The sequence below is a fragment of the Amblyomma americanum genome, chromosome 10, assembly GCF_052857255.1.
Source record: "Amblyomma americanum isolate KBUSLIRL-KWMA chromosome 10, ASM5285725v1, whole genome shotgun sequence".
In the NCBI taxonomy this organism is placed as follows: domain Eukaryota; kingdom Metazoa; phylum Arthropoda; class Arachnida; order Ixodida; family Ixodidae; genus Amblyomma; species Amblyomma americanum.
In genome coordinates this window covers 22,636,573-22,664,062 of record NC_135506.1, presented here as the reverse complement: position 1 = coordinate 22,664,062, position 27,490 = coordinate 22,636,573, and the positions used below count along the sequence as shown (strand labels likewise).

General features: G+C 41.7%; 1 protein-coding gene across 5 annotated transcripts in view; it reads left to right on the top strand.

The window, feature by feature from the left end:
- The window catches only part of grh (grainy head), a 143,018-nt gene extending 118,731 nt beyond the window's left edge, over positions 1-24,287 (top strand). For 3 of the 5 annotated variants that reach the window (XM_077640672.1, XM_077640669.1, XM_077640673.1), the window contains 14 exons: positions 1,837-1,928; positions 2,083-2,153; positions 2,985-3,096; positions 4,465-4,559; positions 6,003-6,059; positions 7,366-7,467; positions 8,376-8,442; positions 11,087-11,205; positions 12,217-12,284; positions 12,934-13,014; positions 16,413-16,510; positions 18,082-18,167; positions 18,256-18,320; positions 19,040-24,287. In XM_077640672.1, coding sequence (XP_077496798.1) covers positions 1,837-1,928; positions 2,083-2,153; positions 2,985-3,096; positions 4,465-4,559; positions 6,003-6,059; positions 7,366-7,467; positions 8,376-8,442; positions 11,087-11,205; positions 12,217-12,284; positions 12,934-13,014; positions 16,413-16,510; positions 18,082-18,167; positions 18,256-18,320; positions 19,040-19,157 — 1,231 coding nt within the window. In that variant the 3' untranslated portion in view covers positions 19,158-24,287. The remainder of the gene's footprint in view (positions 1-1,836; positions 1,929-2,082; positions 2,154-2,984; positions 3,097-4,464; positions 4,560-6,002; positions 6,060-7,365; positions 7,468-8,375; positions 8,443-11,086; positions 11,206-12,216; positions 12,285-12,933; positions 13,015-16,412; positions 16,511-18,081; positions 18,168-18,255; positions 18,321-19,039) is intronic. The other 2 variants (XM_077640670.1, XM_077640671.1) reach the window with 2 other exon arrangements.
- The last annotated feature ends 3,203 nt before the right edge of the window (positions 24,288-27,490 follow it).

Genomic DNA, 27,490 nt, shown 5'->3' with positions numbered 1-27,490 from the left:
CTGAAGCTAGGTGTAGTTCTCGCGCACTCACTGTATTATGTTTCATACATCAGGTACGCCGCTCTGAAAGGCACGGAAGTCGTCTGCATGAAAAAATAAAAGGAGGCGTGTTACTCGGCGCTTGTTTTGTGACCGAGTGGTCTAAGCCATGAAAGCGACAATGTGTCAGCAGCAATAAGAAGGCATTTCATAAGCTTATGACAAATGTACCTTGACGTGTCCACTAAGAAGTGAGACAGTTACCGTGCGTTTAATTTCCTGATAACCAATCGTGGGTGCATAGTGTCACGTGATGCATGTGCGTGCTAAGGGTAAGGGAAGGTGGCTCAATTATTACAGACCCCCTTGAAAGAACTGCAGCATAGTTCAACGATGGTGTAACTGCTGAGAACTCTGTGAAGAATGCAGTCAGAGCTTATATGGAAGGGATCTCTTCATTCACGTGTGATTTGTAACTACTTGTGAAGTATAGAAGTATAAACCTTACATTTTGATGTTTTCTAAGCTGTATTTTCACAGGTAGATCAACATCCTGTACTATTGCAACAAGGAATCAAAAATAATTAGGCTCTTGAGCTCTATCTAGTTGGTCTTCATACAGTCGAACCCCGCTACAATGAAATTCACGGAATGCGCGAAAAATTTTGTTGTGGCAAAATCAGCTCAGAAAACTAAGATCTGACTGCCCTGTTCAAAAATATGATTTATTTCTAAAAAATTCGGTCATCTTGGCTTGCGTCCTTTTAGTGGACATGAGCGTCGTGGTGCGAATTTCACACTGCCAACAACTGCATCGCGATGTCGTCGTCATGCGCACCAATGAAAGCACGAATGGTGTCGGATGCGTCCATCACACACAATGCAGACGGCAGGGCTGGTGCATCTTGCACATCGCTCTCATCTTTGGACGAGGTGTCGTTGTGGTGGGCCTCTTCAATTATTGCTTCATCAGTTAGCTCCTTTTGGAGTGTGCTACTGAAGAGGCAGAAATCCGCAGCAATGTCACCTTTCTTTCTCCCGCTTGAGGCCTCTCGGATTATGCGTGCTTTATCCTCCAATGAAAGGAACTTGCGCTTTCTGCACGGCGTTGCTATGCTGGCGTCGAGTCTAGCACACTAACACAAATGAAACACCGGACAATCGCATTGCGTCGGGCCGGCTCCCATGCGCTTCTCTGTCAATATGACGGACGATATCGCACGATATGACGGACGATATAACGGACAGTATCGAACGGTGCCACCCATTCGCACTCGGCACACTATGGGGCACCCATCGATTAAAGCAAGCGTTTTTGGTGAAATTAGATGCCATGAATGTACGGATGGGTAACGTTAAGCTTGTTTTGTGGTAAAATAAATGTTAAGCCCATCTCCACTGAACAAAAATTAAGTTGAAGCGGAAACACACCTCAAAAGATAATTCGTTGTGGCGAGAACTAGTATGCATTGTTTTCTATGGCTAGCTGACGGGGAATCTGAAATGTTTCGTTGAAGCGTCGTTCGTTGTAGCGGTGTTTGTCTGTACAATATTCGTCTAGGCATTCAAATTTGTCAGAGACTGAACTGCTAACTGCTAGTTATGTTTTAGTTTTAGCTGTTGGCTTGGTGCTTAGGCTAGGTCATGTAACAGGTGACTAAAAAATACTGTATTCATATATATATATATATATATATATATATATATATAACTGCCGGAATTCTTTCACGATCCCTTTCTAATTCGATATATATCTGGGTCCTACACTACTACTACCAAAGCATCCTAGAAGGATGCTTTGTATAAAGCTTGAATAAATTATACACTGCTGACACAGTACTGTTCCCAACCCCACAGCCAATCCGATGTAGGGTTCAAGTATTACCTGGAGTCTCCCATCTCAACAAGTCAAAGGAGGGAAGATGACAGGATCACATACATCAACAAGGGTGAGCTACAGTTACTGTGCCAGTTTTGTGTGGAAGTGCTGTGAAAAAAGCCTGCATTAGATGAAGTCTGGTTTGAAGGCTGGAGGCATGCTTCCGAATAGCTTCTAGAAAAATGCAGGCATGCCGGGTGCTTATGTGTCCGGTTTTCCAACAGGTCAGTTCTATGGTATTACACTCGAGTATGTCCCAGACCAGGATAAGCCACTTCGAAATACCCCAGTCAAGGTGAGTAGTTTTCTCTCTTCTCGAGAGTACAATTAGGTCTTTTTTTCTAACTGCCAGCTACTTTCTGTCTGCTCTAATTCCTGAAGTACAAATTGATTTTTTTGCTACAGCGTTAGCTGTTAATGCCAGATCGCTCCGGCATATCATGGTCATCATCCGCTTTAAATGACAACACATAGCAAGATCACGAGATTCCTTGTCATTGCATGAGAGTCACATTAATGGGCCATGTAACATGACTTATTCAATTGGAAGAATGCTGGGCAGCACCTGTACACTACAGCTGTACACTACAGCTGTACACCACAGCTGTACACCACAGCTGTACACCACAGCTAACGCTGAGACTCCCACCATTTTAGCCGCCGCGGTGGCTCAGTGGTTATGGCGCTCGGCTGTTGACCCGAAAGACGCGGGTTCGATCCCGGCCGCGGCGGTCGAATTTCGATGGAGGCGAAATTCTAGAGGTCCGTGTACTGTGCGATGTCAGTGCACGTTAAAGAACCCCAGGTGGTCGAAATTTCCGGAGCCCTCCACTACGGTGTCCCTCATAGCCTGAGTTGCTTTGGGACGTTAAACCCCAATAAACCAATAAACCAATCTTCGGCACCTTTACACAACGTGACCCCTTTTACAGCTGATGCTGAAGCTCGTGGCAGATTACGTGAAAGACCCTTCAGATTTTTTAAAATAACTGCTTAAAGCAATACAGATATAAGAGAGAACTTTAATAGATGGCAGTTAAGAGGAATGGATCAGTGCAGTGGCAGAAAGAATGTAGCGTACAATACAGTTTCAAAAGTTCACTTCTTCGTCTCTTGCATCTTTCAGAGCCTCATTATGCTTGTGTTCCGAGAGGAGAAGTCTCCTGAAGATGAAATCAAAGCCTGGCAATTCTGGCATAGCCGGCAGCACAGTGTCAAACAACGAATCCTCGATGCCGGTAAGTGATATATTTACAGGGTGTGTCCTTAATGAACAAGAGAGCAAGCAAATAAAAACTTATGTGAGCAATTTTGGCTGTCTTCAGCTACTAACACTTAGCTTACTGTTTTTTTTGTTTTCTGCATTGCAGACGTCACGTGAGTAATACAACACTTCAATTCTTAGATTTTGGGACTTACGCGTGCACCACAAACCAAGCTCATCTGAACGAACTGTGCTTTTTACATTTGGCTGCAGTCTGCACCTGCACCAGCCCAATAGGCATTGAAACTCCCTTGGACATCCCATGGATGTGCTAAATGTCCACAGGACGTTCGAGGCAGTTTCAGTGCCGATTCGGATCTTCTGATTTTGGAATAAGTGTTTTATTGTACGAACCAGACAGACTTTATTTGTTTTTGCTGGCTGTTTATTCTAAATATTAATTTTAATATATGCACATAGTAATCACCCAGCTCCTGAGGTAATGTTGAACAGACATCTGGCATAAGTTTGAGGAAGGTGCAGTTTATTTTATTAGATTTTATTACTTAATATTGTGACAAATTGTGAGAATTTGCTTCATATTCTTTGTGCTGGAAAGTCATATTTTTTTTGTAAGGATGAGAATTTTTAAAATTTGGATTTGGTCAAATTGGTGGCAAGGCGCAGACTTAAAATCTACACATATGTGATCTATGTGGCAGTTTATCTTGCCAAGCAATGAAAGAAAAATTAGGCAGTTCAACATATTGGATGTGCTGAAGATGTGTGCTGCAATGGATGCTGATGTGCTACATATGTGTGCCCTTGATGAATCACAAACTTGCAAATGAATGAAGTAGTACACCACTTTTTGCTTATGTGCATTTGACTGGTTCTATGTGGTCAGATTTGAACTTGGAGATGCCGTAAATTTTATCACAGGGTGCATATAGGTGCCGTTACTATTAGTGGCCGTGCTCCAGAGCTTTGTTCTGTTTGTAGAATTCAAGAGTAGAAAAAAACCTCTAATCACCCTTAGAGCTCCTGAAAAGAATAAGTGGCAGCAGCGAATAGTCAGTGTTACAGAATGGAGGAATGTACTAAGCAGAAAAAGTGCCTGATAATATTATAAACCCATTAATTTTATTTGCTTGTTTGAATTTTTCAGGGTCACAGCAATCAAAAATTGGATTCTACAAAATGAGAAGAATTATCACAACAAACTTCGTAAAAATTTTCATTCTGTGCGATGAAGCATTTGTTAGTTTGAAAATTAAGCACATTGTTAATTAAAATTGGACTTTAAAAAGTTAAGGGTGCCTGTTATAGCCACCATGTGAGAATGATCAGGGTCATGCCTCACCATGTATGTTGATTTTTTTTTTCACCATAATTTTTGCAGACACAAAGAACAGCATGGGCATTATAGGCCAAATTGAGGAAGTCACTCACAATGCCATTGCATTCTACTGGAACCCCCTCGACAGCCCCGCCAAGGTATGTTGCTCTTCGTTTGATGTCTATGGCAGGAAGGACTGTTAAAATGTCTGTGCAGGCAATGTATTTGTTTAGTAGTTGCTGACGTATCAGTTGAAACTTGAAAGGAATCAGTATTTCGAATGACACAATTTTGCTTGAGGAACTTCTGTATGCAACACGGAGGCATCTCAAGACGAAAAGCGACATATATGTATTCACTCTGCATTTGTGACCAAAGTTAGTTTCTGTTGTGCCCTTTTTTTATGCACTTTTTGTCTTCCATCTTTCTTTTTCCAAATCTTATCCCCTAAACAGAGTAGCGAGACAACTGTGCATTTTTTTTTTTCGGTTATAGAAAAGATTTTTTTAAAATAAAACGGCTATAGTTAAGAGGGTCTGGCTGTGGCGACGTACCTTTCGAGGAATATGACAACGCGGCACGCGAGGCCGATATTCGGAAGTAAATGCATACCAAAACCATAAAACAGTGCCTTTTGATATAGCTTCACCACCAAGCTCAAAAGCTGTGAGGAGAAGCCAACTTTTTAAAGCCCTTGAAGCCGTGAGGCAAAGCGCGCGGCGCGCAAGAAAAAAAAAAAGTAAAGCAAGCTATGAACGGAGAAAGAGGGAGGCGCGGGTTGTTTAAAAAGGAAAGATAGTTAAAATGCAGTGAAGGGAAGAAAAGGGCGAACATTCGCTGCAAGGCAGCGCGAAGCACAAGGAAGTGGCAGCAAGAAAAGGACAGGTGGCGCCACTGCGTGATGGTTACGTACCACTGCCACTTCGACTGTGTCGCTCTTATAACTATTGCCTCGTAAACCACTCTGAGGCTGCAGAAAATGACGCCATGTTCACACTAAACTTCTGTTTTCACATGAAATCAAACTCGCGTTGTATTCATATGCGCATTGTATTTGTGCAAATATGCGGTACTTCCGCAAGGCATAAATAAAATTGAAAATGTGATAAATTTAATGTGATAACTCAAAATAAATAATTATCACATAAAGGGACAATAAGAGCAGGATGGAAGGTATTTGTGAGTGTTTCTTTGATAAACCAACTCTGTGTTTATTAAGCAGCCAATCAATTACCAGAGAGCATTCTCAGAGCCATGCCATCACCAACAACTGATATAGTAAAGACCGTGATATCAGTAACGATTTTTGGCAGTCCTAGGGGTTCTACTGTAGTATGGTGCTGTTGAGGAGCACACGGTGTTCATTTGAGTAGCACATGATGTTGCACCTTGAATATGGTTTTGCTTTAGTACATGTTTTTCTTCATGTTCTTTTTTTGCGTGCACTGTTCACATACAAGTGTATAAATTGCTCCTTCTGTCAGTGAAATCTCTAGTTTCCGGACATTGGCTTAGTCTTGTGGCAATCCTTTCTTCATGTACGTGTCCGTTTGCACTGAATTCGCCTGAAGTGTTATAATTTTTGCATGTTTGCTTTGCAGGTGAACGTGGCTGTGCAGTGCCTTAGCACAGACTTCAGTAACCAAAAGGGCGTCAAGGTGAGATGTGTTACATTTTACGCCTACTGCCCAAAACATCTTTTTGCTAAGATTGGTGTTATTTTTGAAAACATAGCTAACGATTTCAATACTCCAGTGCTACAAACTGACGTCGGTGACTTCCACACCCGGCGTGTTGGGTCTGCATGCAAATTACATCTGTAAATGAATACAGAACTGCTCATGTGCTATGTGTGCCCTTCATAGCCTGTATGCGACTTCGAGGCGTTAAACCCGACAAACCTTACCGCATAAAATCATTAAGAGTTTCAGGTGTCTGAATGTGTTTCATTAGCTGCACTAAATAGAGTATAATGGAGCTGTTATGTTCCGGGTGCTGCATTTTTCCTGCTTCTGTGTTGTGAGCGGGCTCTCCGTTGTATAGCTTCCATAGAAACCGGAGCAATAAAAACTCATTTGTTACATAGCAACTCTGTCAGTGTTCCCGCATGGTACATTACCTTGCGCTGGTGCTTTACCCCGTGCCGTCATTTTCACAGTCTGCATTTAGCATGCACGGCATGCCCAAAGTGGGTCACTTAATTGGCAGTTGACTGCCAATGCATTCGGTGGCTTCCAACACACTGCTTCAAACCTATGCTCCGCATGCTTGAGGGTGGCGCAAATTTTGCTGTGGCATTCGGTGCTGTTCCATCGTCGCTATGAAGCCTTTGTTTCTGTCATCTGCTTTTTTTTTCTTCGCCCCCTGCAGCTCAAAATATGTAGTTTGTAGACTCCAATAGACAAGGATTGTATAGGATTAAAGCAGCTGCCACAAAAACAGTGCGGAAGTGAACGTGTTTTTCGGCTGGCGTGTGTTTTTTTTTTTTTTTTTTGCGCAGCCCCATGAAAAACATATAATAGCAGGATTCTACTGTAGCATGCTTCTGTTCAATCCCTCTGAGATATCTCTGAGATATCTAACAGAGGCGCCCTGAAAATAAAAAGGATCACGCAGGCTTTGAAAAGATTGCGCTGCTTCTCCCAGACAGCTGACAAGCAAACACCAGAAGTAAGGCAGTGGTTATGATGCGCTGTCAGGATTTGCTACGTGCATCCTCGCAGTATGCTTGTACATCCGCTGCCAGAGGGCACTGTTTTTTCACTGCTCGCATGGTCAGTTTTTGCATTTGGGCCAGTTGTGCAGAAATGCATGTATAAATATTTCTTGGGGTTCATGGAACCAATCATATCCTGTAGAAATGTTGGACTAAATATGTGGCTTGCTTGCAAACAGAAACATGCTCGAGCATCTGCATCAAATCGTGAATATGTATGCGATCATATCTCTTGCTTTTGCATGTAGGGTCTGCCTCTGCACCTGCAAATCGACACCTACGATGAATACAGGGAAAGCTGCACCCCAGTCCACCGAGGCTACTGCCAAATCAAAGTCTTCTGCGACAAGGTATGCCACCAACAGTCCACACACCTCACGACTCGGAGCCAAAGGCCAAACATTGCTATAAACAAGAGCCAAGCATAGCTTTCTTGCACCCATTTCTTTTCTCCCATGTCACTGGTTGCCAAATGCAAGCTGTAGGGCTTGAACAAAGGACACAGACAGAAAATTATATTCCAGGTACACGACTTGGGCCTATTGCCCATGCCGCTGGAGTGTGAGCGCAATAATTCAGCGCATGACACATGTTGCACATGGCTTTGATTAGCACTGTTGGAGTTGTGTGCCTTTGAGGAAGTGGCATGGGGCAATAAATCATGATTCAGGAGGTGTTTAATATTATGCTCACAATGCCTAGGTAGGATCATTGAACCACATGCAAAAGACCATTTTGTGTGTGCCTGCAATCAAACTTCAATAGTCATTCTCTAGCACGTTTGCATAAGAGTGTGCAGTCTGTATTCACAGCTGCGACACAGTGTACATAAGACTAATGCATTGTGCAAATGTGGAAATGTGAGGCCTTAACAAAAGAAGCGAACTACCTTGCAGCTAAGGAAAACACAAGCAAAATATGTTTGCCTCTCAGCTGTTACCAATCTCCAGGCAAACATAAATGCATGACAAGGAGTAGGCATGACAGTGTTTCTTCCATTGAGATGATATGGGCTGTCATCTGCGATATGCTACCTTCAGTGCTTTAGTTATAAACTAATAAGTGCTGTGAGACTCTACTTTTCATGCTTTTATTGCAAAAACCTTTTGTGCACTGATTATTATCTAAATGCCTGTAAATTGTGACTCCTTTTACTCGTTTAGTATAGAATTTACATTGTAATAAAATACCGCAGTGTTTTTAATCTAGTTCTTCAGTGTATGAGATGCTGATTGCTGTGTTCCATGCATGATTGCAGGGCGCTGAACGCAAGACCCGTGACGAGGAGCGGAGAGCGGCCAAGCGGAAACTCACCGCCACAGGCAGTTAGCTTTGTTTCTTCCCCAGTGTGGTGGACATATTCACAGACACTTTCTGTGACATGTAACATGCAAAGCAACATGTGTTTGTAACACGTAAAGCAAGACATGTTAAAGCTAGGAGAAATACTTAGGCTGATTACATTTGCAAGGTTGCTAAAGTAAAAAAAAGAGCATTTTTTCTTACTTTCGAACCAAATTAATGAAACGGCATGCTCATGTCATTTTTCTGCAGATTTCAAAGATGCAATTAGTTTTTGTGGGAACTGATGAGTTTTTAGGATAATTACAAACAACGCTGCAAAGTTTGCAAAAAAAAATGGGAAAAGCCACTTAACGCACACCTATTATTAATGCTTTGCTGGATACTAGAAAGAATAAGGAAGATAAAGTGGCAAGCATTATTTTTATTGGATGATTTATTTTTGTTTTGTTGCACATTGTATTTCAATGGTAAAAACACGGCAACACAATGGCAATAGAAAGCGCCATTGTGGAAAATTTCAAAGCAAAAATTAAATAATCTGCTTGCAACATTATGAGATCACATACCTACTTGATTTCATGCTGCAAAAAATTATTGCTCTGTCTTCAATAGGTGTTGAGGTATTGCATTCACAAAACTGACTAGAGTCCAAAACTTGCATTTCGAGAAAATTGTGAAAGCAAACTGAAGCCACTTTTAACAAAACTGAGGTCCTTATAATTTATCACTGCAGCAATACTCACTTAACTGACAGTTTATTGGCTCGTATTTTAACAGATCTAATCAAGTTGCTGTTTGCATGCTAATGATGAGTTACCATATTTGCACAAATACAATGTGAGGGGGAAATTTGAGCCTTTAAGGTAAATGAAAACAGAAAATTACTGCAATTGCATCCATTTTGCCTGTGACTGCCACAAGCTTTACACACGCATTGCCTGATGGCATTTAGAAGTTGTGCTCTCTTTGCATCTCAAGAACCTGGTGGCTGACGTCAACGTTAATCTTGTCAATGTTGGGCAAGGTTAATTTTGATGAGCAGTGAAAAACAAACGAAAACTTGTCCTCTGTTTGTACCTTCATTTCGAATATATTGTGAGATGCTATCCAAAGTAGATTATTCAAGAAAAAAAAAAGAGAAAGGAAAAGTTTGCATTATTCTTCTATAAATTTGGTAATGTACTAACAGTTTTCACATAGGAGGCAGATAAAATTTTTTAGTAAATTTCAGCTGATTTTATTAGTTCCTTAAGGGGAAAGAGGGTCTTAGAAAAAAATTTTTGTTAATGAACTCACAGTTATGAAATATTCAGGGAACATGGTGATTCCAAATATGCCAGTTAATTGCATGTGCAACAATTCCTTGAGCACTTATGCAATATGTTATGTAACTTTTTGTGAAGAGCTTTCAAGAAATTCTGCTGCAGGGAACATGCTAGAATGCATGCCATTGGTTTCTCTTGACATAAGCTATGCAATAAAGGTAAAATTATCATCGTGCCTGTCATAGAAGTTGAGTTACAGGATTTTGAAGTTGTCGCTTCAGAAACCGGAATACAAATCTTTCTTCTCGTTTGTGAAGCACCAAGTTCAAAACCCCGTAACTCAACTTCTATGATAGGCAGGCTAATAATTTTACCCTTATTGCATAGCTTGCTGTCAAGATAAGCAGGCGGCATACATTCTAGCTAGTTCCCTGCAGCAGAATTTCGTTAAAGCTCTCCACAAAAAGTTACATAACATATTACAATAAGTGCACAAGGACTTGTTGTACATGAAATTGAATTACATATTTTGAATCAGCACGCAAAAATACATGTTCCCTGAAGATTTCATAACTGTGGCTTCATTAATGAAAAATTTTTTTCTAAGACCAGCTTCCCCCCTTAAGGGTAGTGGAGTGGATTCCAAGAGAAGGCAAGCGTAGCAGCGGGCGGAAGAAGGCTATATGTTGTTTTTACATGCAGCTCAGTAAAAATCAATTGAAATTGAGCGACAAAAGTTAATACAGTGGAAATATGCGTTCTCAGTTCAGGAGTTTTCTTATTTCTTTTAGGCATGTACATGCCAAACCTAACTCAATTTGAAATCAGTGTTGTACGTTTGAACATCTGAACAAAAAACAGTCAAGGAACCAACAGCCAGTAGCCTATAGGAGCTTATTAGCAGAAGTTATGTCTAGTGGATACCTCACTACCCATAAGCTCACAAAATGCATTTCATTAACTCTGGGTCAGGAGAGCTAGTAAAAACAGAAAAAAAAAAACTGTTATGTTGTTATAACAGATAATAAATATAGAATAACGATCACCCCCCGTTATTTTTTTTCGAAGTGTGGAAAATCATTGGGATGTTGGGCTGCTGTACTATCAGTGTCAACTGAAATGCAGACAAGGCATCTGAAACATGAAGAGCAAAGTGAGAATATCTTAGCTGAGAAAGGCCGAATCCCAGAAGAGTTGATTTTCACTCAGAAGGTGCAAAGACTGTTTTTTGGGGAGTGCTGCTGGACCCTGCCTGCATTCCCTTTCCAGCAGCTAATATTCTTGCGTTTTTATGTCCATGTTTCAGCTGTCCTGTTTTCGTTTCATTCGACACTGATGGGACGTAATCAAGCCAAGTGGCTGTGGCTAAGTGGTGTTCTTCCTGTTGTCTCGTACACAGATGGCCGCAAGAAAATCGAAGAGATGTACCACCAGTCCTGTGATAGGTCCGAATTCTACTCCATGAGTGATCTCATCAAACCTCCAGTGCTGTTCACACCGAATGAGGACACAGACAAGGTAGGCAGCCAGTGACTTGCGCTCAGTTTCCCGACAGTTTGCTTGTGTGCAGTGTTATAATGTTTCTTTCACACTACACAGTTATAAATTGCAAATTGTAGCTTATAACCTACCTCATGGTTTTGCTACAACAAAACACATTTGCAAAATTTCTTTGCTGAAATATAGTAATTTCCTGCGTTCGCTGATTAGCAAGGTGATAGCTTTTTTGTCTGTATCTGCATAAGTGTTCCATGTTTTACGTATGTTCTGCTTATTGAGAATGGCTGTTAATTGAAGGCAATGTGCATGTCTGTGCATCATATTTATAAGTTTTATTCAACGCAACTGCTGTATGCATGACAGCGGCTAGAAAAATTTTCTCTACCGCTTGTATTTTACTGCATGTACAAGTTTCCTGGACCGAGTTCAGGTGTGCAAGTAGCTTTTAGCCAAGAAAACCTCCACCTTATTCTGGAAAATAAACTTATCTGTAAAGGCGTGCGAATAGTACTTTCTCAGAAATGAATCGAATACAAATAATGTAGCTACAAAACCAAATTGAATGCGAATAAAATAGTGATATACCCAAATTAAATTTGAATAAAATATTTAGCGAATATTCGGTATTTGCATGAATATTGATGCAACACAGCTAAGCGCTAACGGCGGCATTGTGATGCAGTGCTACAACATATGGACCTATAAATTAAAGCTGTCAAAAGATGCAACAGTGATTTCCACTACAGGGTATGCAACACGATGTCAGTGCATTATAACTCTATCACTGTCATGTCATGGAAGTTACCTTTCGCTACCGGTGACGACAGTGAATAACCTAGCACCACATCTCACTAGATGAACGTGACGAGAGCTTTGTATAAGTCACGAATTCCGATGTCGCGACATCTTTCTCTGCGTGCTATGCAACTCTCCTCAGTGCATTGGCTCCTCTGCATTTCTTGGAAGTTGCACAACAAAGCCTTATTCATGTACTGATGTCAATGCATGTGAATTTTCTTCATTTTTCAGGTATCCGGTATGGAACTCAGTTTCTACTCAAGCCAAGTGATCGTGCCGGACGATCAAGCTGCTGCCGAGTAAGTATCATGTACAGCTACCGCATGCGCAACACGCATGTTATGAATTTTGTCGTTTGCTGCAGTACCTCTTGTGTCCAACCTGTAGTTGCCAAAAATGTTGGTCAAGTGTTTACAGGGTAGAGAGGCACCTGAAGAAAAAAAAAAAAAATTCATTGATGTTTTGAAATGACAGTGTGACATTTTTCGACCTTTTCTTTCCCCCTGGCTAAAATGACTTGGCAGACATTTTACAACTTGTTCAGCCATGTGATGTCCTTGCGTGAAGCATTTAGCTTCTAGAAATTGCTTGCTACTGCACCAGATTTCATTACTCAGGACCGGGGCTTTACTAACCCTTGCTAATCCACCCTTTTCCCTTATTTGCCTTTCCTGCGTAAATTTGGTGACGTCTATAGACTTTTAAGCTGCATTTAACTTGCTTTGAACTCTGTGTTGTCTCAAAGGCTGCCTGAACTTGCAATACCTCTGTCCATAGCAGCGTTACTGTGCGCCTTGCATGCTTTTTTAGAACTGTGCAGGGCAGAGTTGTCCTCTCTGTTGTGCTGGTAAACATGTATCGCTACGTATATACTGCTTTATGTAGCGCTTGTGCAGCAGCACTGCTTCGTTGTGTGTCAAGTGTCATCCTATCCGTTTCTGTGTGCAGAAAGCTAAAGCTACCCCCTGATGAGCTTCCAGCTGCTGCTGCGACGGCTGCTGAATGGCCTGGATTTTTTGGGCAGGCCAGGTACGATTCCCTCACAGTTTGACAGCATTGCCTCGGTTTTCGTAGTACATACATGTTGGTCACGTCACGCAGCTGATGACAGCAGCAGCAGCAGCAGCAGCTTCATGTGCACCTGCTGGGAAAGTTTTATGCCTGTTGCGGCATAGACCTTTCATGTGATAACCAAGCTACAGTCGGATATAACCCAAGATCTACGCAGCAGCCCCTCAAAGGAGACCCTCCAACTAATAGCCATGACCTATTGTCATGAAGTTGCGGTCAGTCACCTCGCAACTGCTAGCCACCTGAGATGCCATGCTAGCAAGTGCAAGGTGGTTGACCGTGGCATCATGGCAATAGGTCAATGCCATTTCTCAGTCCTTTGAGAGGCATTTGCGCTTCATTCTTGAGTTGGATCCAACTATAGCAACCCCCGCTAAAATGTTCGTGTGGCTGTCTTTGCATCTCATGCCTAACAGTCAAGCTACTCGCAATGGACTGAGCTCTGATTACTGAAGTTCAGCGCTATTTGTAAAAAAGGAATTTTAAAGGGGGACACTGCTCTTTGAGACCAGAAAAATGACCCAAAAATCAATTTTTTAAAAATGGCGTTTTTGGAGCCTATATCTATAGTATTCTTCAACTCTACCAGCTTTCTCCTCCAGGAAATCGGTATTTTGACCATAATATTAAATTTGATCGCTGTGTGGGCTCAATTTATGCAGGAGCAGGCGATTTAGCACCATGAAAGTTTTGGACACCTGGCTGTCTTAGTATGTCAATATCTCAATGCCTAGGGCAGACAGACATGTCACATTGTTTTTCAAGGGAAGCTGAAGGCACAACGTATGCAATAATCGAAGCACAAGTGTTCAATCACGCTTCAAGAATTTATAATTTTGCAAAGTTTATCTATGCATGATATTCATACTTTGAATGCTGCTATTCTGAGTGCTGTGAAATTGCTAATGAAGGTAAAATGAAAAAAATAGCTTCGATTATTGCACTCTTTACTCACCATACTATGTAGCCATGGGTTAAAAATTATTTTTTATTAAGCCATTTTCTTGTACCGAGGTACTAATAAATGACTAAATTAATTATGTTAGGAACTAACAACATAATTAAAAAAGCCATTTCATATTTGAAATCAGTATAACAACTGAGCAACGTGATACAGTTTCATTAGGATAGGAGCAAAAATAAGGAAAATAGGCTTAAGACCAGTGTCCCCCCTTAATGAGAGGAAAAGGAGGAGAGGTCGGCCGGTGGTAACATGACCCTGGCCTGCTATTTGTAGTATTGTGTGGCTATTGCTACCTTAATTGCACTATTACAGTTGCTGATGGATTTCTTGGACTTGGCGGGGCCCAGAAAAAAGGTCCGAATAATCGAGCAGTCCAAAAAAATCTGTGAACTTCTCTTTGCTGAGAAAAGCCTGGATGAAAATTTTGCCCTTTCACCTGTTACACTCGCAAGCAGTATTAGCTTGGTGCAAACACTGCACTTGTCCACACCGCACCTCACATCACCAATGCCAAAATCTGCGATGCGGTCGCGGGTCATGCCTTGAGTCACTGCAATGCACACACCTTGATACCCGATGCTCAAGGTGAAGGCAGAGTCTGTTTTCCCAATTAAGGTTGCAAAGGTCGACACAGGCAGAGTCTGTTTTCCCAATTAAGGTTGCAGAGGTCAACACAGCGGACTCACGGGAAGAAGCGAGCGCTGTCGACACAGTTTTTTGGACGTGGATCCCTGAAGCTAGACTAACTGGCTTTCATCTCATATTTGCAGTCATGGTGTCCATTTCGGTGCAGACATCAGGAGTTTTAATCGAGTGGTGGGAGAGCTTTAAATACAGTTTTCTTGGCAATAAATTCGTCTTTTGATGCCAAGCAACAAAGTCCCATAGAACCAATTTTCATGAACAGCAAGAGTTGGATCGAGTTGCCCTCGGTGCTGGTCTTTGGCAGCAAAAAATGACCCAAAAATCAGTTTTTTAAAAATGACATTTTTGAAGCCTATATCTAGTATTCTTCAACTCTACCAGTTTTCTCCTCCAGGAAATTAATATTTTGACCATAATATTAAATTTAGATCACTATGTGGGCTCAATCTGTTCAGGAGCAGGCGATTTAACACCATGAAAATTTTGGACACCAGGCTGTCTTAGTACGCCAATATCTCAACGTCTAGGACAGATAGACATGTCATTCTGTTTGCTAAGGGAAGCTGAAGGCAGAGTGTATGCAATAATCGAAGCACAATTGTTCAATCACACTTCAAGATTTTATAACTTTCCAGAGTTTATCGATGCATGATATTCACACTTTTCTAAGTGCTGTAAAAATTACTAATGAGGGTAAAATGGAAAAACTGCTTTGATTATTGCACTCTTTACTCACCATACTATGTAGCCAGGGGTTAAAAATTATTTTTTATCGAGCCCCCTTTTTTTGTACTGAGGTACTAATAAATTACTAATTAAAATTAATCATCTTAGGAACTAATGGATTGATTAAAAAACAGTTACCAGTATAAAAAACTGAGCAAGGTGATACAGTTTAATTAGGATTGGACTAAAAATAAGGAAAGTAGGTCTAACACCAGTGTCCCCCCTAAAATTAGGTACAAATAGGCAGTTTGTTGTGATAATGTTATGTTAAACAGTTCATTTTTGACTGTTTATGCTGTGGCCTGCTAATAGTCTAGAATTTTGTAGGCACGAATTTCTTAAAGCATATAATTCAATGATTTGGTTGCACCACAAATTTATCATATATATACTGCCTCATTGCGAGCCATGGAAAGAAAAACGATAGGTGTAACGTTAAGAGACTGGAAGCAGGCAGAGTGGGTGAGGGAACAAACACGGGTTAATGACATCCTAGTCAAAATCAAGAGAAAGAAATGGGCTTGGACAGGGCATGTAATGAGAAGGCAAGATAATTGGTGGTCCTTAAGGGTAACGGAGTGAATTCCAAGAGAAAGTAAGCGTAGCAGGGGGCGGCAGAAGGTTAGGTGGGCGGTTGAGATTAAGAAGTTTGCAGGCAAAGGGTGGATGCAGCTGGCAAAGGACAGGGTTAATTGGAGAGACATGGGAGAGGCCTTTGCATTGCAGTGGGTGTAGTAAGGCTGATGATGATGATGATACTGCCTCATTGCAATCGGAAAGTTAAGCATTTTTTACCGCTAAGTTTGCAGCGAGTTTTGTGCCATCAGTCTAGCAACTGCAGCACAGCTTAGAAGCCTCCTGGAACTGAGAGGCTGTTACAAAAATCAGTGTTTGAAGATGTGCAGACTTGCTTCAGTTAGTCTGATTTGTTTAATTCACAATGAGAAGTGCTGAACTGAATGTTCATTGCAATTTCATCAAGCCCACTAATGAAACAAACAAACAAATTGTTTACTTGCAGGATCGACAGGAGAGAGAAGATGGAGCCATGTGCCAACAGTGACTCTGCAATCCTCAGCCCACCAAGCAAAAAACTGAAGGTGTTCCCGAGCGATCGCGGTAGGTTGAATGGATTTACAAATGTGACACAAGGTTTTAAAATCGGTGAGCTGTTCAGAGACAGCACTCATTCGCTTAGCAGCTTAATTGAGGACAGGCATGCTTAGTAACTGAAGACAAAATCTTGCATGTCAGGAGTGTCAAAGAGCACATCACCCGGCTCCTGAAAACTGACTGTGTGTTTGTGCTTAATGAAGATGAAAACTGCTGAGCAATCACCATGGAGACCTCTGCTGGTGCCAGTGTAGTTCTTATCTAAAAGTTATTGAAGATAAGCATTTCATTCTCTTTAGGCTAGCATGAAGTTAGTTTGCATCAGAGAAAGCTAGAAAATGTGACGTGAACAAAACTGAAACATTTGAATTTTTTTTTCTACAAAATGGAGTTAGTAATTACCTTGAGATTTCTAACCAATGCGCTGACATCTGAGTGGTCTGAGCAGTTTTGTGTGCTTATTTCATTTTTCCCAGCATTACAAAAGTGAAGCCAGCTCTTGGAACAGATTGTGGGGCCCTAGAAATGGTAAAGCAAAGTACTTGTACGGAGCGAAGCTTCAGAAAATGTGCAGTTGTCTCACAGCAATGAGACATTACTATGGAGAAAATACTCTTGAAAGGCTTTGAGCTTTGAAGAAAGGCTTTGAGATGTGCGCTAAGAGCAAACATTGATTACCAAAGACTGAAAATTTATGAACACTTATGAACTGAAATTTATGAAATTTTATGAACACGCATATTGCTCATATGTTTTGTGTGTACTTTTGTGGATGTACAAGAAGTTATGAAGTTGCCCAGTTGTGTGGTTTCTGGCTCTCTACTTTCTCTCAGTTAGTTATTCCTCTCTGTGCACTTGTTCTGTCCCAACTGCATTGTATGGCACCCCAACTACAAGTGCCCATCGTTTGGCTCTTTCTCAAGTGTTGAGATGCATTTTGCGATGTAATGAAACAACGTACCATATTTACTCGAATGTAATGCGAGTTTTTTTCTCAGACTTTTCCCCCTTAAAGTCTACCCTAGCGTTAATAATCGAATACCGCACTTCAAAGCCATTTCAAAGCAATCAGCTTGGTTTCAATTTACGCAGTTTTGCGATCTTATGCTGGCAACATGGGTACCACGGAAGCCAAATCCTCATCCATCCAAAGTCAAAGCATTGTTCGATGTAATTTTATTGTATTCGTTGCGACCTCGCACTCAACGCGTCGTCGCGTTGAGTGTGGGGTTGCTCGCGGCGTATTGATTCAGTGCACACGATGGCAACACGTCGTGCTCAGTACGATTGTCTCTGCGGTGAACAACACTGATACAGCAGAAGTTACCGGGAGACTTCGATAGCGAAAAGGACGACTCCGTTTTCGAGAGCTCGGCCTCCGAAAGCGAGGAAGATGAATGAACATGTGGGCCACAATGTCTATTAAACAAACTTTGTTTTCCGTCCTTACTTGCGTTACATTCGTGGCTCTATTTTTTTTCCCACTGGGCAGCGTGTAAAGTCACCCTTCGTGTTACATTTGAGTAAATGCAGTAGTTACCGTTAAAGCGCCACCTCACTCTCTGTTCTGTCAACAGTGCTGCTGTATGCTCGCCGGGACAAGGAGGAGTTCTTCCATCCTCTTCATTTGGTGCCACCTTCGCTGGCTGGTCTAGCGAAAGCGGTTAGTCTCCCATCTTTTCGCTTCTCCCCCCTGCCGCAATGGAAATTTGCCCTGATGTTACTCATGTAGTGCCCCTTCTCTCTTTCAGATTGAGAGCAAGTACAAAGTAGACGCGTCAAGCATAAAGAACATATTTAAGAGATGCAAGAAAGGGTAAGTTCCCATTCAAACCGCGCACGCTCTCCTAATCTGGCAGTGGGATGTGTTGCCTTACATGTTCCCAGTGTCACTTGCAACCTTGTCCTAGAGCAGCAGAACTGCTGCTGTTACGGATAGCTCTGTTGTGTGATGCACCATGGAAATACACTAGCACTTGCAAGAAAGGCCCTAGTTAGAAAGTTATTATAAATTAGTTAACAAGGTTACTAATTAACATCTTTCACCTGTTTCCCCATGTCCACCATCTTTGTACGCCAAGAAACCAGTTTTTTAGAAATTATTGGCAGGCTCTGCTGAAATACTTTGTATGAAAGATCTCATCGGTAAATATGCAAGAGAGTGCTTATTCAAGAAAAAATTAGTAGAAATGCTGTTTTTGGAACCTACATAAACAAACTTTGTCGAAAATGTTCCTTGTCGCTGATGAATGTCTTTTTTAGCATGTATTGTTAATTTGCAGTTGTAATATCTGCATGTGCGAAATGGTACATATGTTCTATCACTATGTATATCGTTGTGTTGCTAGGTCATGTGCACTAGGGAGGATGGGCCGCACAAGGCTATGCATGCCTTTTGCCCTCCCCCTCAAGTGTGCGTTCATGCTTGATATATCTAATAAAGATCTATCTGTCTAGTATCTGTATAAGTGGGCAAGAGTTAAAACTGGCTGTGACACAAGTATTTAGTGGGCGTCTTCTTTGAATGTCTTGCAGGGTGACTGTAAGAATGGATGACGACGTGGTCAAGCACTACTGCAACGAGGACACCTTCATCATTGAGCTGGAGTCCGCCGGGGAGGACTCCATCGACGTGACGCTGGTGGAACTGTGAGCACAGCAGTGCCTGCCTTGCCGCTAATGCCACTGTACATACCAAGCCGCTGTACTCCACTGTGTTGTACCATATTTCATCTGTGTGCCGATGTTTTTGGCCACATGCCAAGAGCAAGGCGACACGTACAACTCTCTCCCTCCTTCTACCCAGCAGCACACTGGGTTGACGCAATGCTTTTGAATGTGCCTCTCATTCGGTGAGGCAGGTTCGCAGCAACCCTCCACCTATCTACTACTTAGCCTTGCTCTCTGGCTGGATTTTTAAGGGGAGCCGCATTGCCCTATCTTCTGAACTTTTGACCGAGGCGTGCACTCAAGCCTACTCTTGCCAAGAAAATAAAAAAAAAGTATACATTCCAAGTCTGGCAGATAACCAGATGAGTCTTATTGCTTTTGTTTTCTATGGTTGTGAGCAACTATACTCAACTTCTGTTGTCTGCAACTGAATGATGGCTCAAGCCTGATTCCATTCCAAGCGTGGATGTGAGGCAAACTGTTGTCTTTCTCATTTTTTTTTAACTTGTTTTTATCATCTCCAGGGTCAAGCTATCTACACCAAACCTCCTTTCTTTTTGTTTTGCGACCCACCTGAGGCAAGCATGGTTTTTATGATGGGTTCTGAACTGAATACACGTAATGTTGCAGTCGATTTTTAATTACTGTTGCTGGATAGATATGCTTCAGTTGTCTGTGCAGGAGCCTTCTTAAATGAGACACCATTGCTGTATAAGGCTCATTGCTCCAAGGCTCACTAAAAAACGCAGCTTGGAAAAACCAGCGCAGCAATCAATTGGTACTGTTTTAATGTAGTGGGCCACCCAAATTCTCTGAATACATGCACGGTGCAGTAATGTAGTGCCAACTGTTTTTCTTCGAGTGACATCATCAAAACCATGTCCAACTATGTGTGAGCACAGTCTTCAGCGTGTTGCCCAGGGGTCCAGACGAAACATTTTGGCGAAGTGCAGCCATACTTGCACTTGACGTTGACTCCATTGTCCCTGCCCCATTAGCGAGCTTTGAAAGTAAATCTGACGACGTGCAAGCCAGAATACTCCTTAAGTTATTGCGTCTTTGTCACATCTTTTGATATATTCCTCTCAAGGGGCCTGCAGCACCCCCCCTTTGCTTCAGCTCTTCAAACATTGCCTGTCTCTTGCCTGAGCCTGCTGCATCAAATATGTAGAGTTACTGTATAGGCTTCCTACAGGAGTCAGAGTTTTGCGTTGGTTTTCCATCCGCTGCTCGCGCCTCTATTGGTCAGACGCAGTTGCATGGTTCCAAATCATCCATGCATTGAAGAGAAGCCAGCACCTTCACACCGTTTAGCACTCGACTGCTGCTGGATGTCCACTGGTTCACCTACTATCATGCTTTGTGGTCCTTCATTTCACCTGGGTTAACACGTTCATTAAAAAGTTGTTTTTATTATAAAAAATGCAACATTTTAACTAAGTTTTGTTTAATTGTTGAAAAGAAAGTGCTTGTGACTGGTGGTGATTATAACAGGTGGCACCATTTATCCACATGGCGAGTATTTTGTTGATAGTTAGCTAAGACAGGTCTTGGTGCAGCTGGCGCATTACTAACAATGTTTGTCACTCACTGCAGTGGTATTTTTTGTAGAACAGAACAACTCTGGCAGTCGACTTTCAGCAGATTGAGGGAGCACCTCCTCTAACCGCTGCACCAAGCATGCCTCCTGCATGCAAGAGTGGCGGCTTTCCCTCATAACTTGGATGCATGCGTGAGCAATATGGCGGACCTACTCGCAACTCTGACTCCGATAGGGAGCCTAAACAGTAACTCTACACAAACGAAGCACTGAGCGCCATCTGGCAGTGGCCAGTGCAAAAAAAATCCGCCGCCTGAGCTTCAGCACTCATTCAGTGGAGGTGGGGGTCATCAAGTTCACAAAGCTGAACTGCCACTAAGTGTTTTCACCCGTGCGAATGTGCCAAGAGTCTACTGTAAGGGAACACTCATGAAAACTCCAGGGTATGCAACTAATGCCTGAAAATGGTCGGTCTAGAATGCGCGGTGTACAGCATTCCATCTAGATTGTGCTTTGAGCCATTTCATCACAGCTGTTAGTTTGATTAGACAAGAATTGAACAGGTGTTATTGCCATTTTTGTTTTTCTTGTGGAGTGTGAAAGAAAACAAAATTTTTCACGACTGCTTTCCTGGAAGCTCGTTTTAGAATTCTTGTCGAGAGAATCATCATCTGTTGGCCAGCACACAAGATTTGTACTACTGCAGAAACATTGGCTCACATTGGGGACATCTTGACAGCGAACGTAAAACTGCTAGTTCAGAAACAAAGCTTGAAATTTTTTTGGAAGAATGGTACTAAGACGGAAGCACATACCCATTGTGGTAAATGAGAACGACTGAGTGAACTACAACCAATGAGTGGAACCAGTGAAATGAATATAACCTGCTACACCTTATACATCCCACATATCATTGTTGCGTACCAACGCGAATGCATGTCATCATCTTGCCTCCGCTCGTTTCAGGCGGGCCAAGCCAAACTTGCTTCGACATAGCGCCTTCTCTTTCTTGAGCTTTCTCGCACCAGCGTGCCTTCCGCTTTGATCGCTTAGCCACAGCTCATTATTTGAGCGCAACTTATGCATTTCCTGTTATGCTCGCATATGTGCCCTTATATTCTTTTTGTTATATGTACCCCTCTCCCTTTGAGCCAAATCACTATAGGATCGTTGAGTCTAGTTCACGTTGAAAAGGTCTTGCGCGTTTGTCGCGCCTTGTTTTTATAGGATGCTATATTATATATACCCTACACACACAGCCACACCCACGTATACACACAGCTTATACAATCCGCCACTGCATTGCAAGCCTGCATGAATGTCTCGAGCGTGCTGCACTCTGCTGCACTGCTGCACTGCTTGGCTTGGCACTGGTTTTACGCTAGCGGCTGCTTTTGCAAGCTACACCGGTTGATTGAAGAACTGCTACTGCACAGCGTGCAAAAGTTGCCTCTGAGTATTGAGCAGTAATGCTGACTGCACTTAGGCATAAATGCTACTTAATGCCGATACAGTAGAACCTCGCCATAGTAAACTCTGTTATAGTAAACTGAAGCTGCGGTCCCAATTCACCTTCCATAGACGACTGTAAATTTTTGTTTCGGCTACAGTAAAGATTTTTTTCGAAGCAACAGCTGTGGTAAAGAGCGTCTGGCCGTGGCGATGTACTTCCCGTGGGATGATGACATTGCGGCACGCGTCAACATAACATGTGACAACTGATAATAAATAATTATCGCATAAAGGGACAATAAAATTAGGAAGTGAGGTATTTCTGAGTATTTGTTTTGTAAACAAACACTTCATGCTTAGTAAGCAGCCAGGGAGCATAGTCAGAACCATGCCGTCACCAACAACTGATGTAGCAAAGAATTTTGCTGGTCCGAGCTAGTTTACTATAGAGGGGTTCTACTCTATTGCAAAATTTCAACTTTTCACCTGGACATGTCCCATGTTGTATTGTCTTGCCAACGCTTCTCAAACGCACATTGTTCTAAAGCAATACTCAGCCCTGGCCAAAGATGCACAAGTGCTTAAGCTCATTAGTGTATGATAACTCTGATTTCCATGAACAATGTGTGCTCTCAAACCAAATCAGCACCTAGCATTTTAGAGGAAGTGCTTCGCATTGCTTAAGAAGTGCGCAAAATGTTGCAAAGTGGTCGTCGCTTTCATTGAAAGGTTCTTGCATATCCAAAGCCACCATAGTAGTAAGTGCATCATAAGTTATTCATTTGCTAAGAAACTGAAATGCTCTATATCTGTGCCAGTAGCAGCTCTGCAGACTGTTTCAAGGTGTGGTTCGTTCACAGAATGCTCATATGTCTCTGCTGGGCAACACACACAATGCTTCAACCAGTACCTCAAAGGTCAACAACAGACAAAACATAAATGTGCAATATATATACCCACTGCGCAATGGTCCAGGCTACTTATTACAGCTCCGATCAGTGGCAGTAGGAAACAAGGCAGCTCTGTGGAGCTCCAACGTATGTCAGCTACGGTGAAAAGAGAGATTCCTATCAGGCTTCCTCTTTTTTTTTTCTTCGGAAAACTGGTGTTTCAGGAGCCAGCTTTTAGAATCATGACCCCAAGACTTGAAGGCAGGCCAACAGTAACAACACATTTTACGACTACCTTATGCAACCTGTGTCGTTTCTCAAATCTGCAGGCTCCTTCATTACCTGTGATACAAGCGTCAATTTTTTTTTATGGTGAGCACCACACACCCAATCATAACTGTTTCCCCCAAAAGGAGACAAAAAAAACGAGTATTACTCAGAGCCAAGGTCCCACATTCAGCTTGCCTTGTCTTCATTAGTTTACTTTTTTTTTATGAGCATTGACATGTAGAGCCTGTTGCATTTTTTACATGAACAAGTTTTGTCTATTATGTGTCTTTTGTGGTGTTTATGTTGTGGCATGCCTTGCCAGGGGGATTTCATGCTGCTTTGACGAGATTCCAGCTGGCAAAAAAAAAAAAGAGAATGTTGATTAGCATGACCTGTCTCCGCAGCCGATGAAAATGTTGCACCACGGTTTAGATGGAGCAGGCTGCGGTGCATGGCATTGTGTATCGTACATATCAAAGGGGAGGCATAAAAAAAAATGGGGGGAAAATGAAAACCCTTTGTCTATATATATAAGTGCCATATTTCCACCCAGACATTTTATTTTGTTTCTAGCATGTGTATTTGACTCGTCTTGCAGGCCCTTCTTGATGTGTGCAGCGCAAGACATTTGTGCATAGCATCTTGATGTGTTCGCTGCTTGTCAAGTTTTGTGTCATGTGGTACATGTCATGTGCTGCTGAATTTTGTTAAAAACAGTGGGGCTGTGACAGCTGGGCCTTTAAGAAAAAAAAAAGTACTTTCCCAAAGTCCTGGCATGCTGCAAGTGTTGTGTTTTTTATATAAAACTTGTACTCCATGGTGTACTCCACCATGTGACGTCCTTGCTCTTGAGGATCTCTTGCCCCCCGACATTGTATTCATACGTCTGTGGGAACGAGTATATCTCTACTTACATTATCATGCAAACCAATAAAGCTTTCCACACCTTGTTGCTCTCAAAGTGGCTTCTGTGTCTGTTTGAATTGTGGCGACCGTTGAAAGCATCATTGCTCAAAATGAGCAAGCAAATGCCCAGTCCCACATGATCGGCGGCGTATTAGACGACAGGAACAAGTTCTAATGTAAGTTACGGAAGCATGTGCAATACCTGGAACAGCAAAACAGTGTCACAGACTGCGTTTGCGGCCATGACAAGTTTGCTGCAAGATAAGTCACTCCTTTTAACGCTTGGGTCCAACACTAGCTCGGCCACTTGCCATTTTTCACAATGTTTGTGAAATCACTGTGGGCCTGTGGCCTTGCGAAAGAAAAACAAACCTCAGCTCATTATAAAGAGAAATTACTTTTCAATGGTATGAGTTGTTAATAGCAATTATTGTTGGTACAAGTGGAACGAGAAGAAAACTGAATGCATAAAATAATACTTTTGTCTCACTTCCCTGCTTGTGTTAAGTTTTTTGGAACAACTACTGCAATAAAAGAGAGGGCTGCTTCAGCAGCATTTAAATGAATTGTTAATCTGTAAATGCTTCTGGTTCTTGGCTCTAGTGGATAGCTATACAGATCCGGCACTATAAAGAACACTAAAAATGACCTGGCTAGCGAGTGCCCAGACCTCAGTCATGTTTTCGTGATCACAGTTTACTGCAAACAGAGAATTGTACTAAGACCTCGGCGAAATTCTGCACACAACACATATGCATGGTGCACAAATGTGCCAAATAGGCTTGCCCTTCTGGCTATTGGACCGGAAGCTATTGATTTTTGGAGTGCCAGTTCTAAATAACCATCCAATGGAGCCAGAAACTGCTCTTATTTTTTCTATTTGCAAAGATCATTGAAGCAGCAGCCCTCTTTGGTGCACTATTCTTCAAAAAAATCTTGCAAGGAGGCAAGTCGAAGAGTCTATTGTTTTATGCCCTTGTTTTTCTTACTCCAAATAATTGCCATTAACACATACAGTTGAAAAGTAAATAAATTCCTTTATTTAAAGAGCTACAATTTGTTTTTTATCATAAGTGGAAGGGCTACAGAAATAATGTGAAGCGAAAAATAGCCGGCCCGTCTTACAGCTTGCATAACCAGTGCAATCCCTGCTGCGGTGACCTATTAGAGTATTTCAGTATTGATCTCAAGGACGCAGCTTCAGCCCGAGCCGTGGAAGTCACATTTCCATGAAGGTGAAATGCAAGGCTGCGCGGCGTTAAGGCATGACGCCTTTCCTGGCAAAAATTTTCATTAGTGGATAAAAACATGAAATTAGTTTTGTCCAAAGTAAATTGTTTTAGCCTAATCAAAATGTTAAAAACAATTGAAAAACACATTTCATTTTTACACCAGCAGTCAACTTAAATTTGGTTCATCTCAAGGCAAATTTTTTTTGCACTTATATACATAAAAACATTAATTGTGCAATGAACCAAAATAATGATGCCATCACTCGTCATGTAATGAAAAAAAATGCAGCAGTTAAAAAAATTATCTTAATTATTGTGGTTCATTGCACGAAGAGACACAAAGTTTCGATAAAAATCTTGTACAGCGATAAAGTTGGGATTTCTCGCGTAGCAAGAAAATGGCAAAAAAAGTGACTGTCAAGAAAAATGGTCAAGAACATTAGGAATACCTACAAATGAAATAAACCAGTGTCCAGGACGGTTAAAATCCCCAATATTTGTATCTTGGCTCCTCCTTTGTCTTGCTTTTCCTTGACTCCGATCTTTTTAGTGCACACAAAGACATAAGAAAGGACGAGGAAGACATATCCTTTCTGTGTTGTCTTTGCGTGCACCAAGAACTCTGAGAATGAACTGACCAGCCCCACAACGCATATTACTGGAATGCTTTTCCTCGACTTTTCTCATGTGGCAGCTATTCTTTTATTGTTTTTCTGCGGCATCGGTAGACCGAAAGGAAGATTTCCAGTTATGCTGTTACAGGCTGGCTTTCTGTGCACAGACCAGGTATGAACCCAATGTGCTTCGAAAGTAAAGTGTCTCAAGTACTTGGGAGTGACATTAACAAATAATCTTGACTGGCGCACCCATATTGAAAATGTCTATTTAAAAGCCTACCAGAAGGTCTGTTTCCTGAGGAGGAAGTTGCCGAATGCGACTAGAGAAATTAAATTGATTGCGTACAAGACGTTCGTGCGGCCAATCATAGAGTACGCAAGTGCAGTGTGGAGTCCTCATCAAAAGGGTTTAAAACGGCAACTGGAAAGATTGCAAAGGATGTCAGCACGTTTTATATGCTCTAAATACCGCCGCACTGATTCAGTCACAGCAATGCTAAAAGAGTGTCAGTTAGAATCACTAGAAGTAAGAAGAACAAAGCAGAAATTGAAACTTTTTTTTCTGATAATGAATGATAAAGTCAAAGTTAATAAACATCACTATGTTACACCTCCCCTGAAGCGTTGCCCTCGGAAAAATCACAGTAAGGTATTACAACCTATTATTACACGTACTGATGTCTATCGCTACTCCTTTTTTCCCGATGCTGTAGAAATTTGGAATCAACTACCAAGTGACGTTGTGGACCAAACAGATGTAGAAAAATTTGTGATAGGTGTGAACGCGTTCCTGGAAGATTGCTGTGCAAATCCGTAATTCTGTGCATTTGAGTGTTTCTTTTTTTTTAGCGAAGAGAATTGCACTTGTGTCTATATATGTTTCCCTCCCTGTAATGACCCTCATGCAGAGGGTTAACAGTATGAATAAATAAATAAATAAATAAATAAATAAATAAATAAATATAGGTACCTCTGGTACCACTGTTCAAATGACACATACAATCATAACTTCAGCGTAGGTATCCCGACATAACCATCTAATAATGTGTTCCAAACATCTTGTGTTGCTTTTGGAAGCGTTTTAGTTACTAAATACATAGGTGGTAAGAAACAGTTACTACAAGGCTAAACTGAAAAATAACTAACAATGCAAAGGCTTTTTTTTATCTGGCTGGGAAACTTTGTTTCAGTCTCGAGAGATGCAGCGGGGGTTACAGCTTTGGCTGCATTTTTGGAACAGTGGCAATTCGAAACATAATTTTTGTTGTAGTTCATAAATGAATTGGCATTTTGATTATACAAATTTTGAAGAATTGATCAGTATCAAAATTCTGCATACGCCTCATATCTTAAAAGGGCTCTGAAACACCTTCCGAGGAGAGCACATCAACTCAATCACTGCATTATGA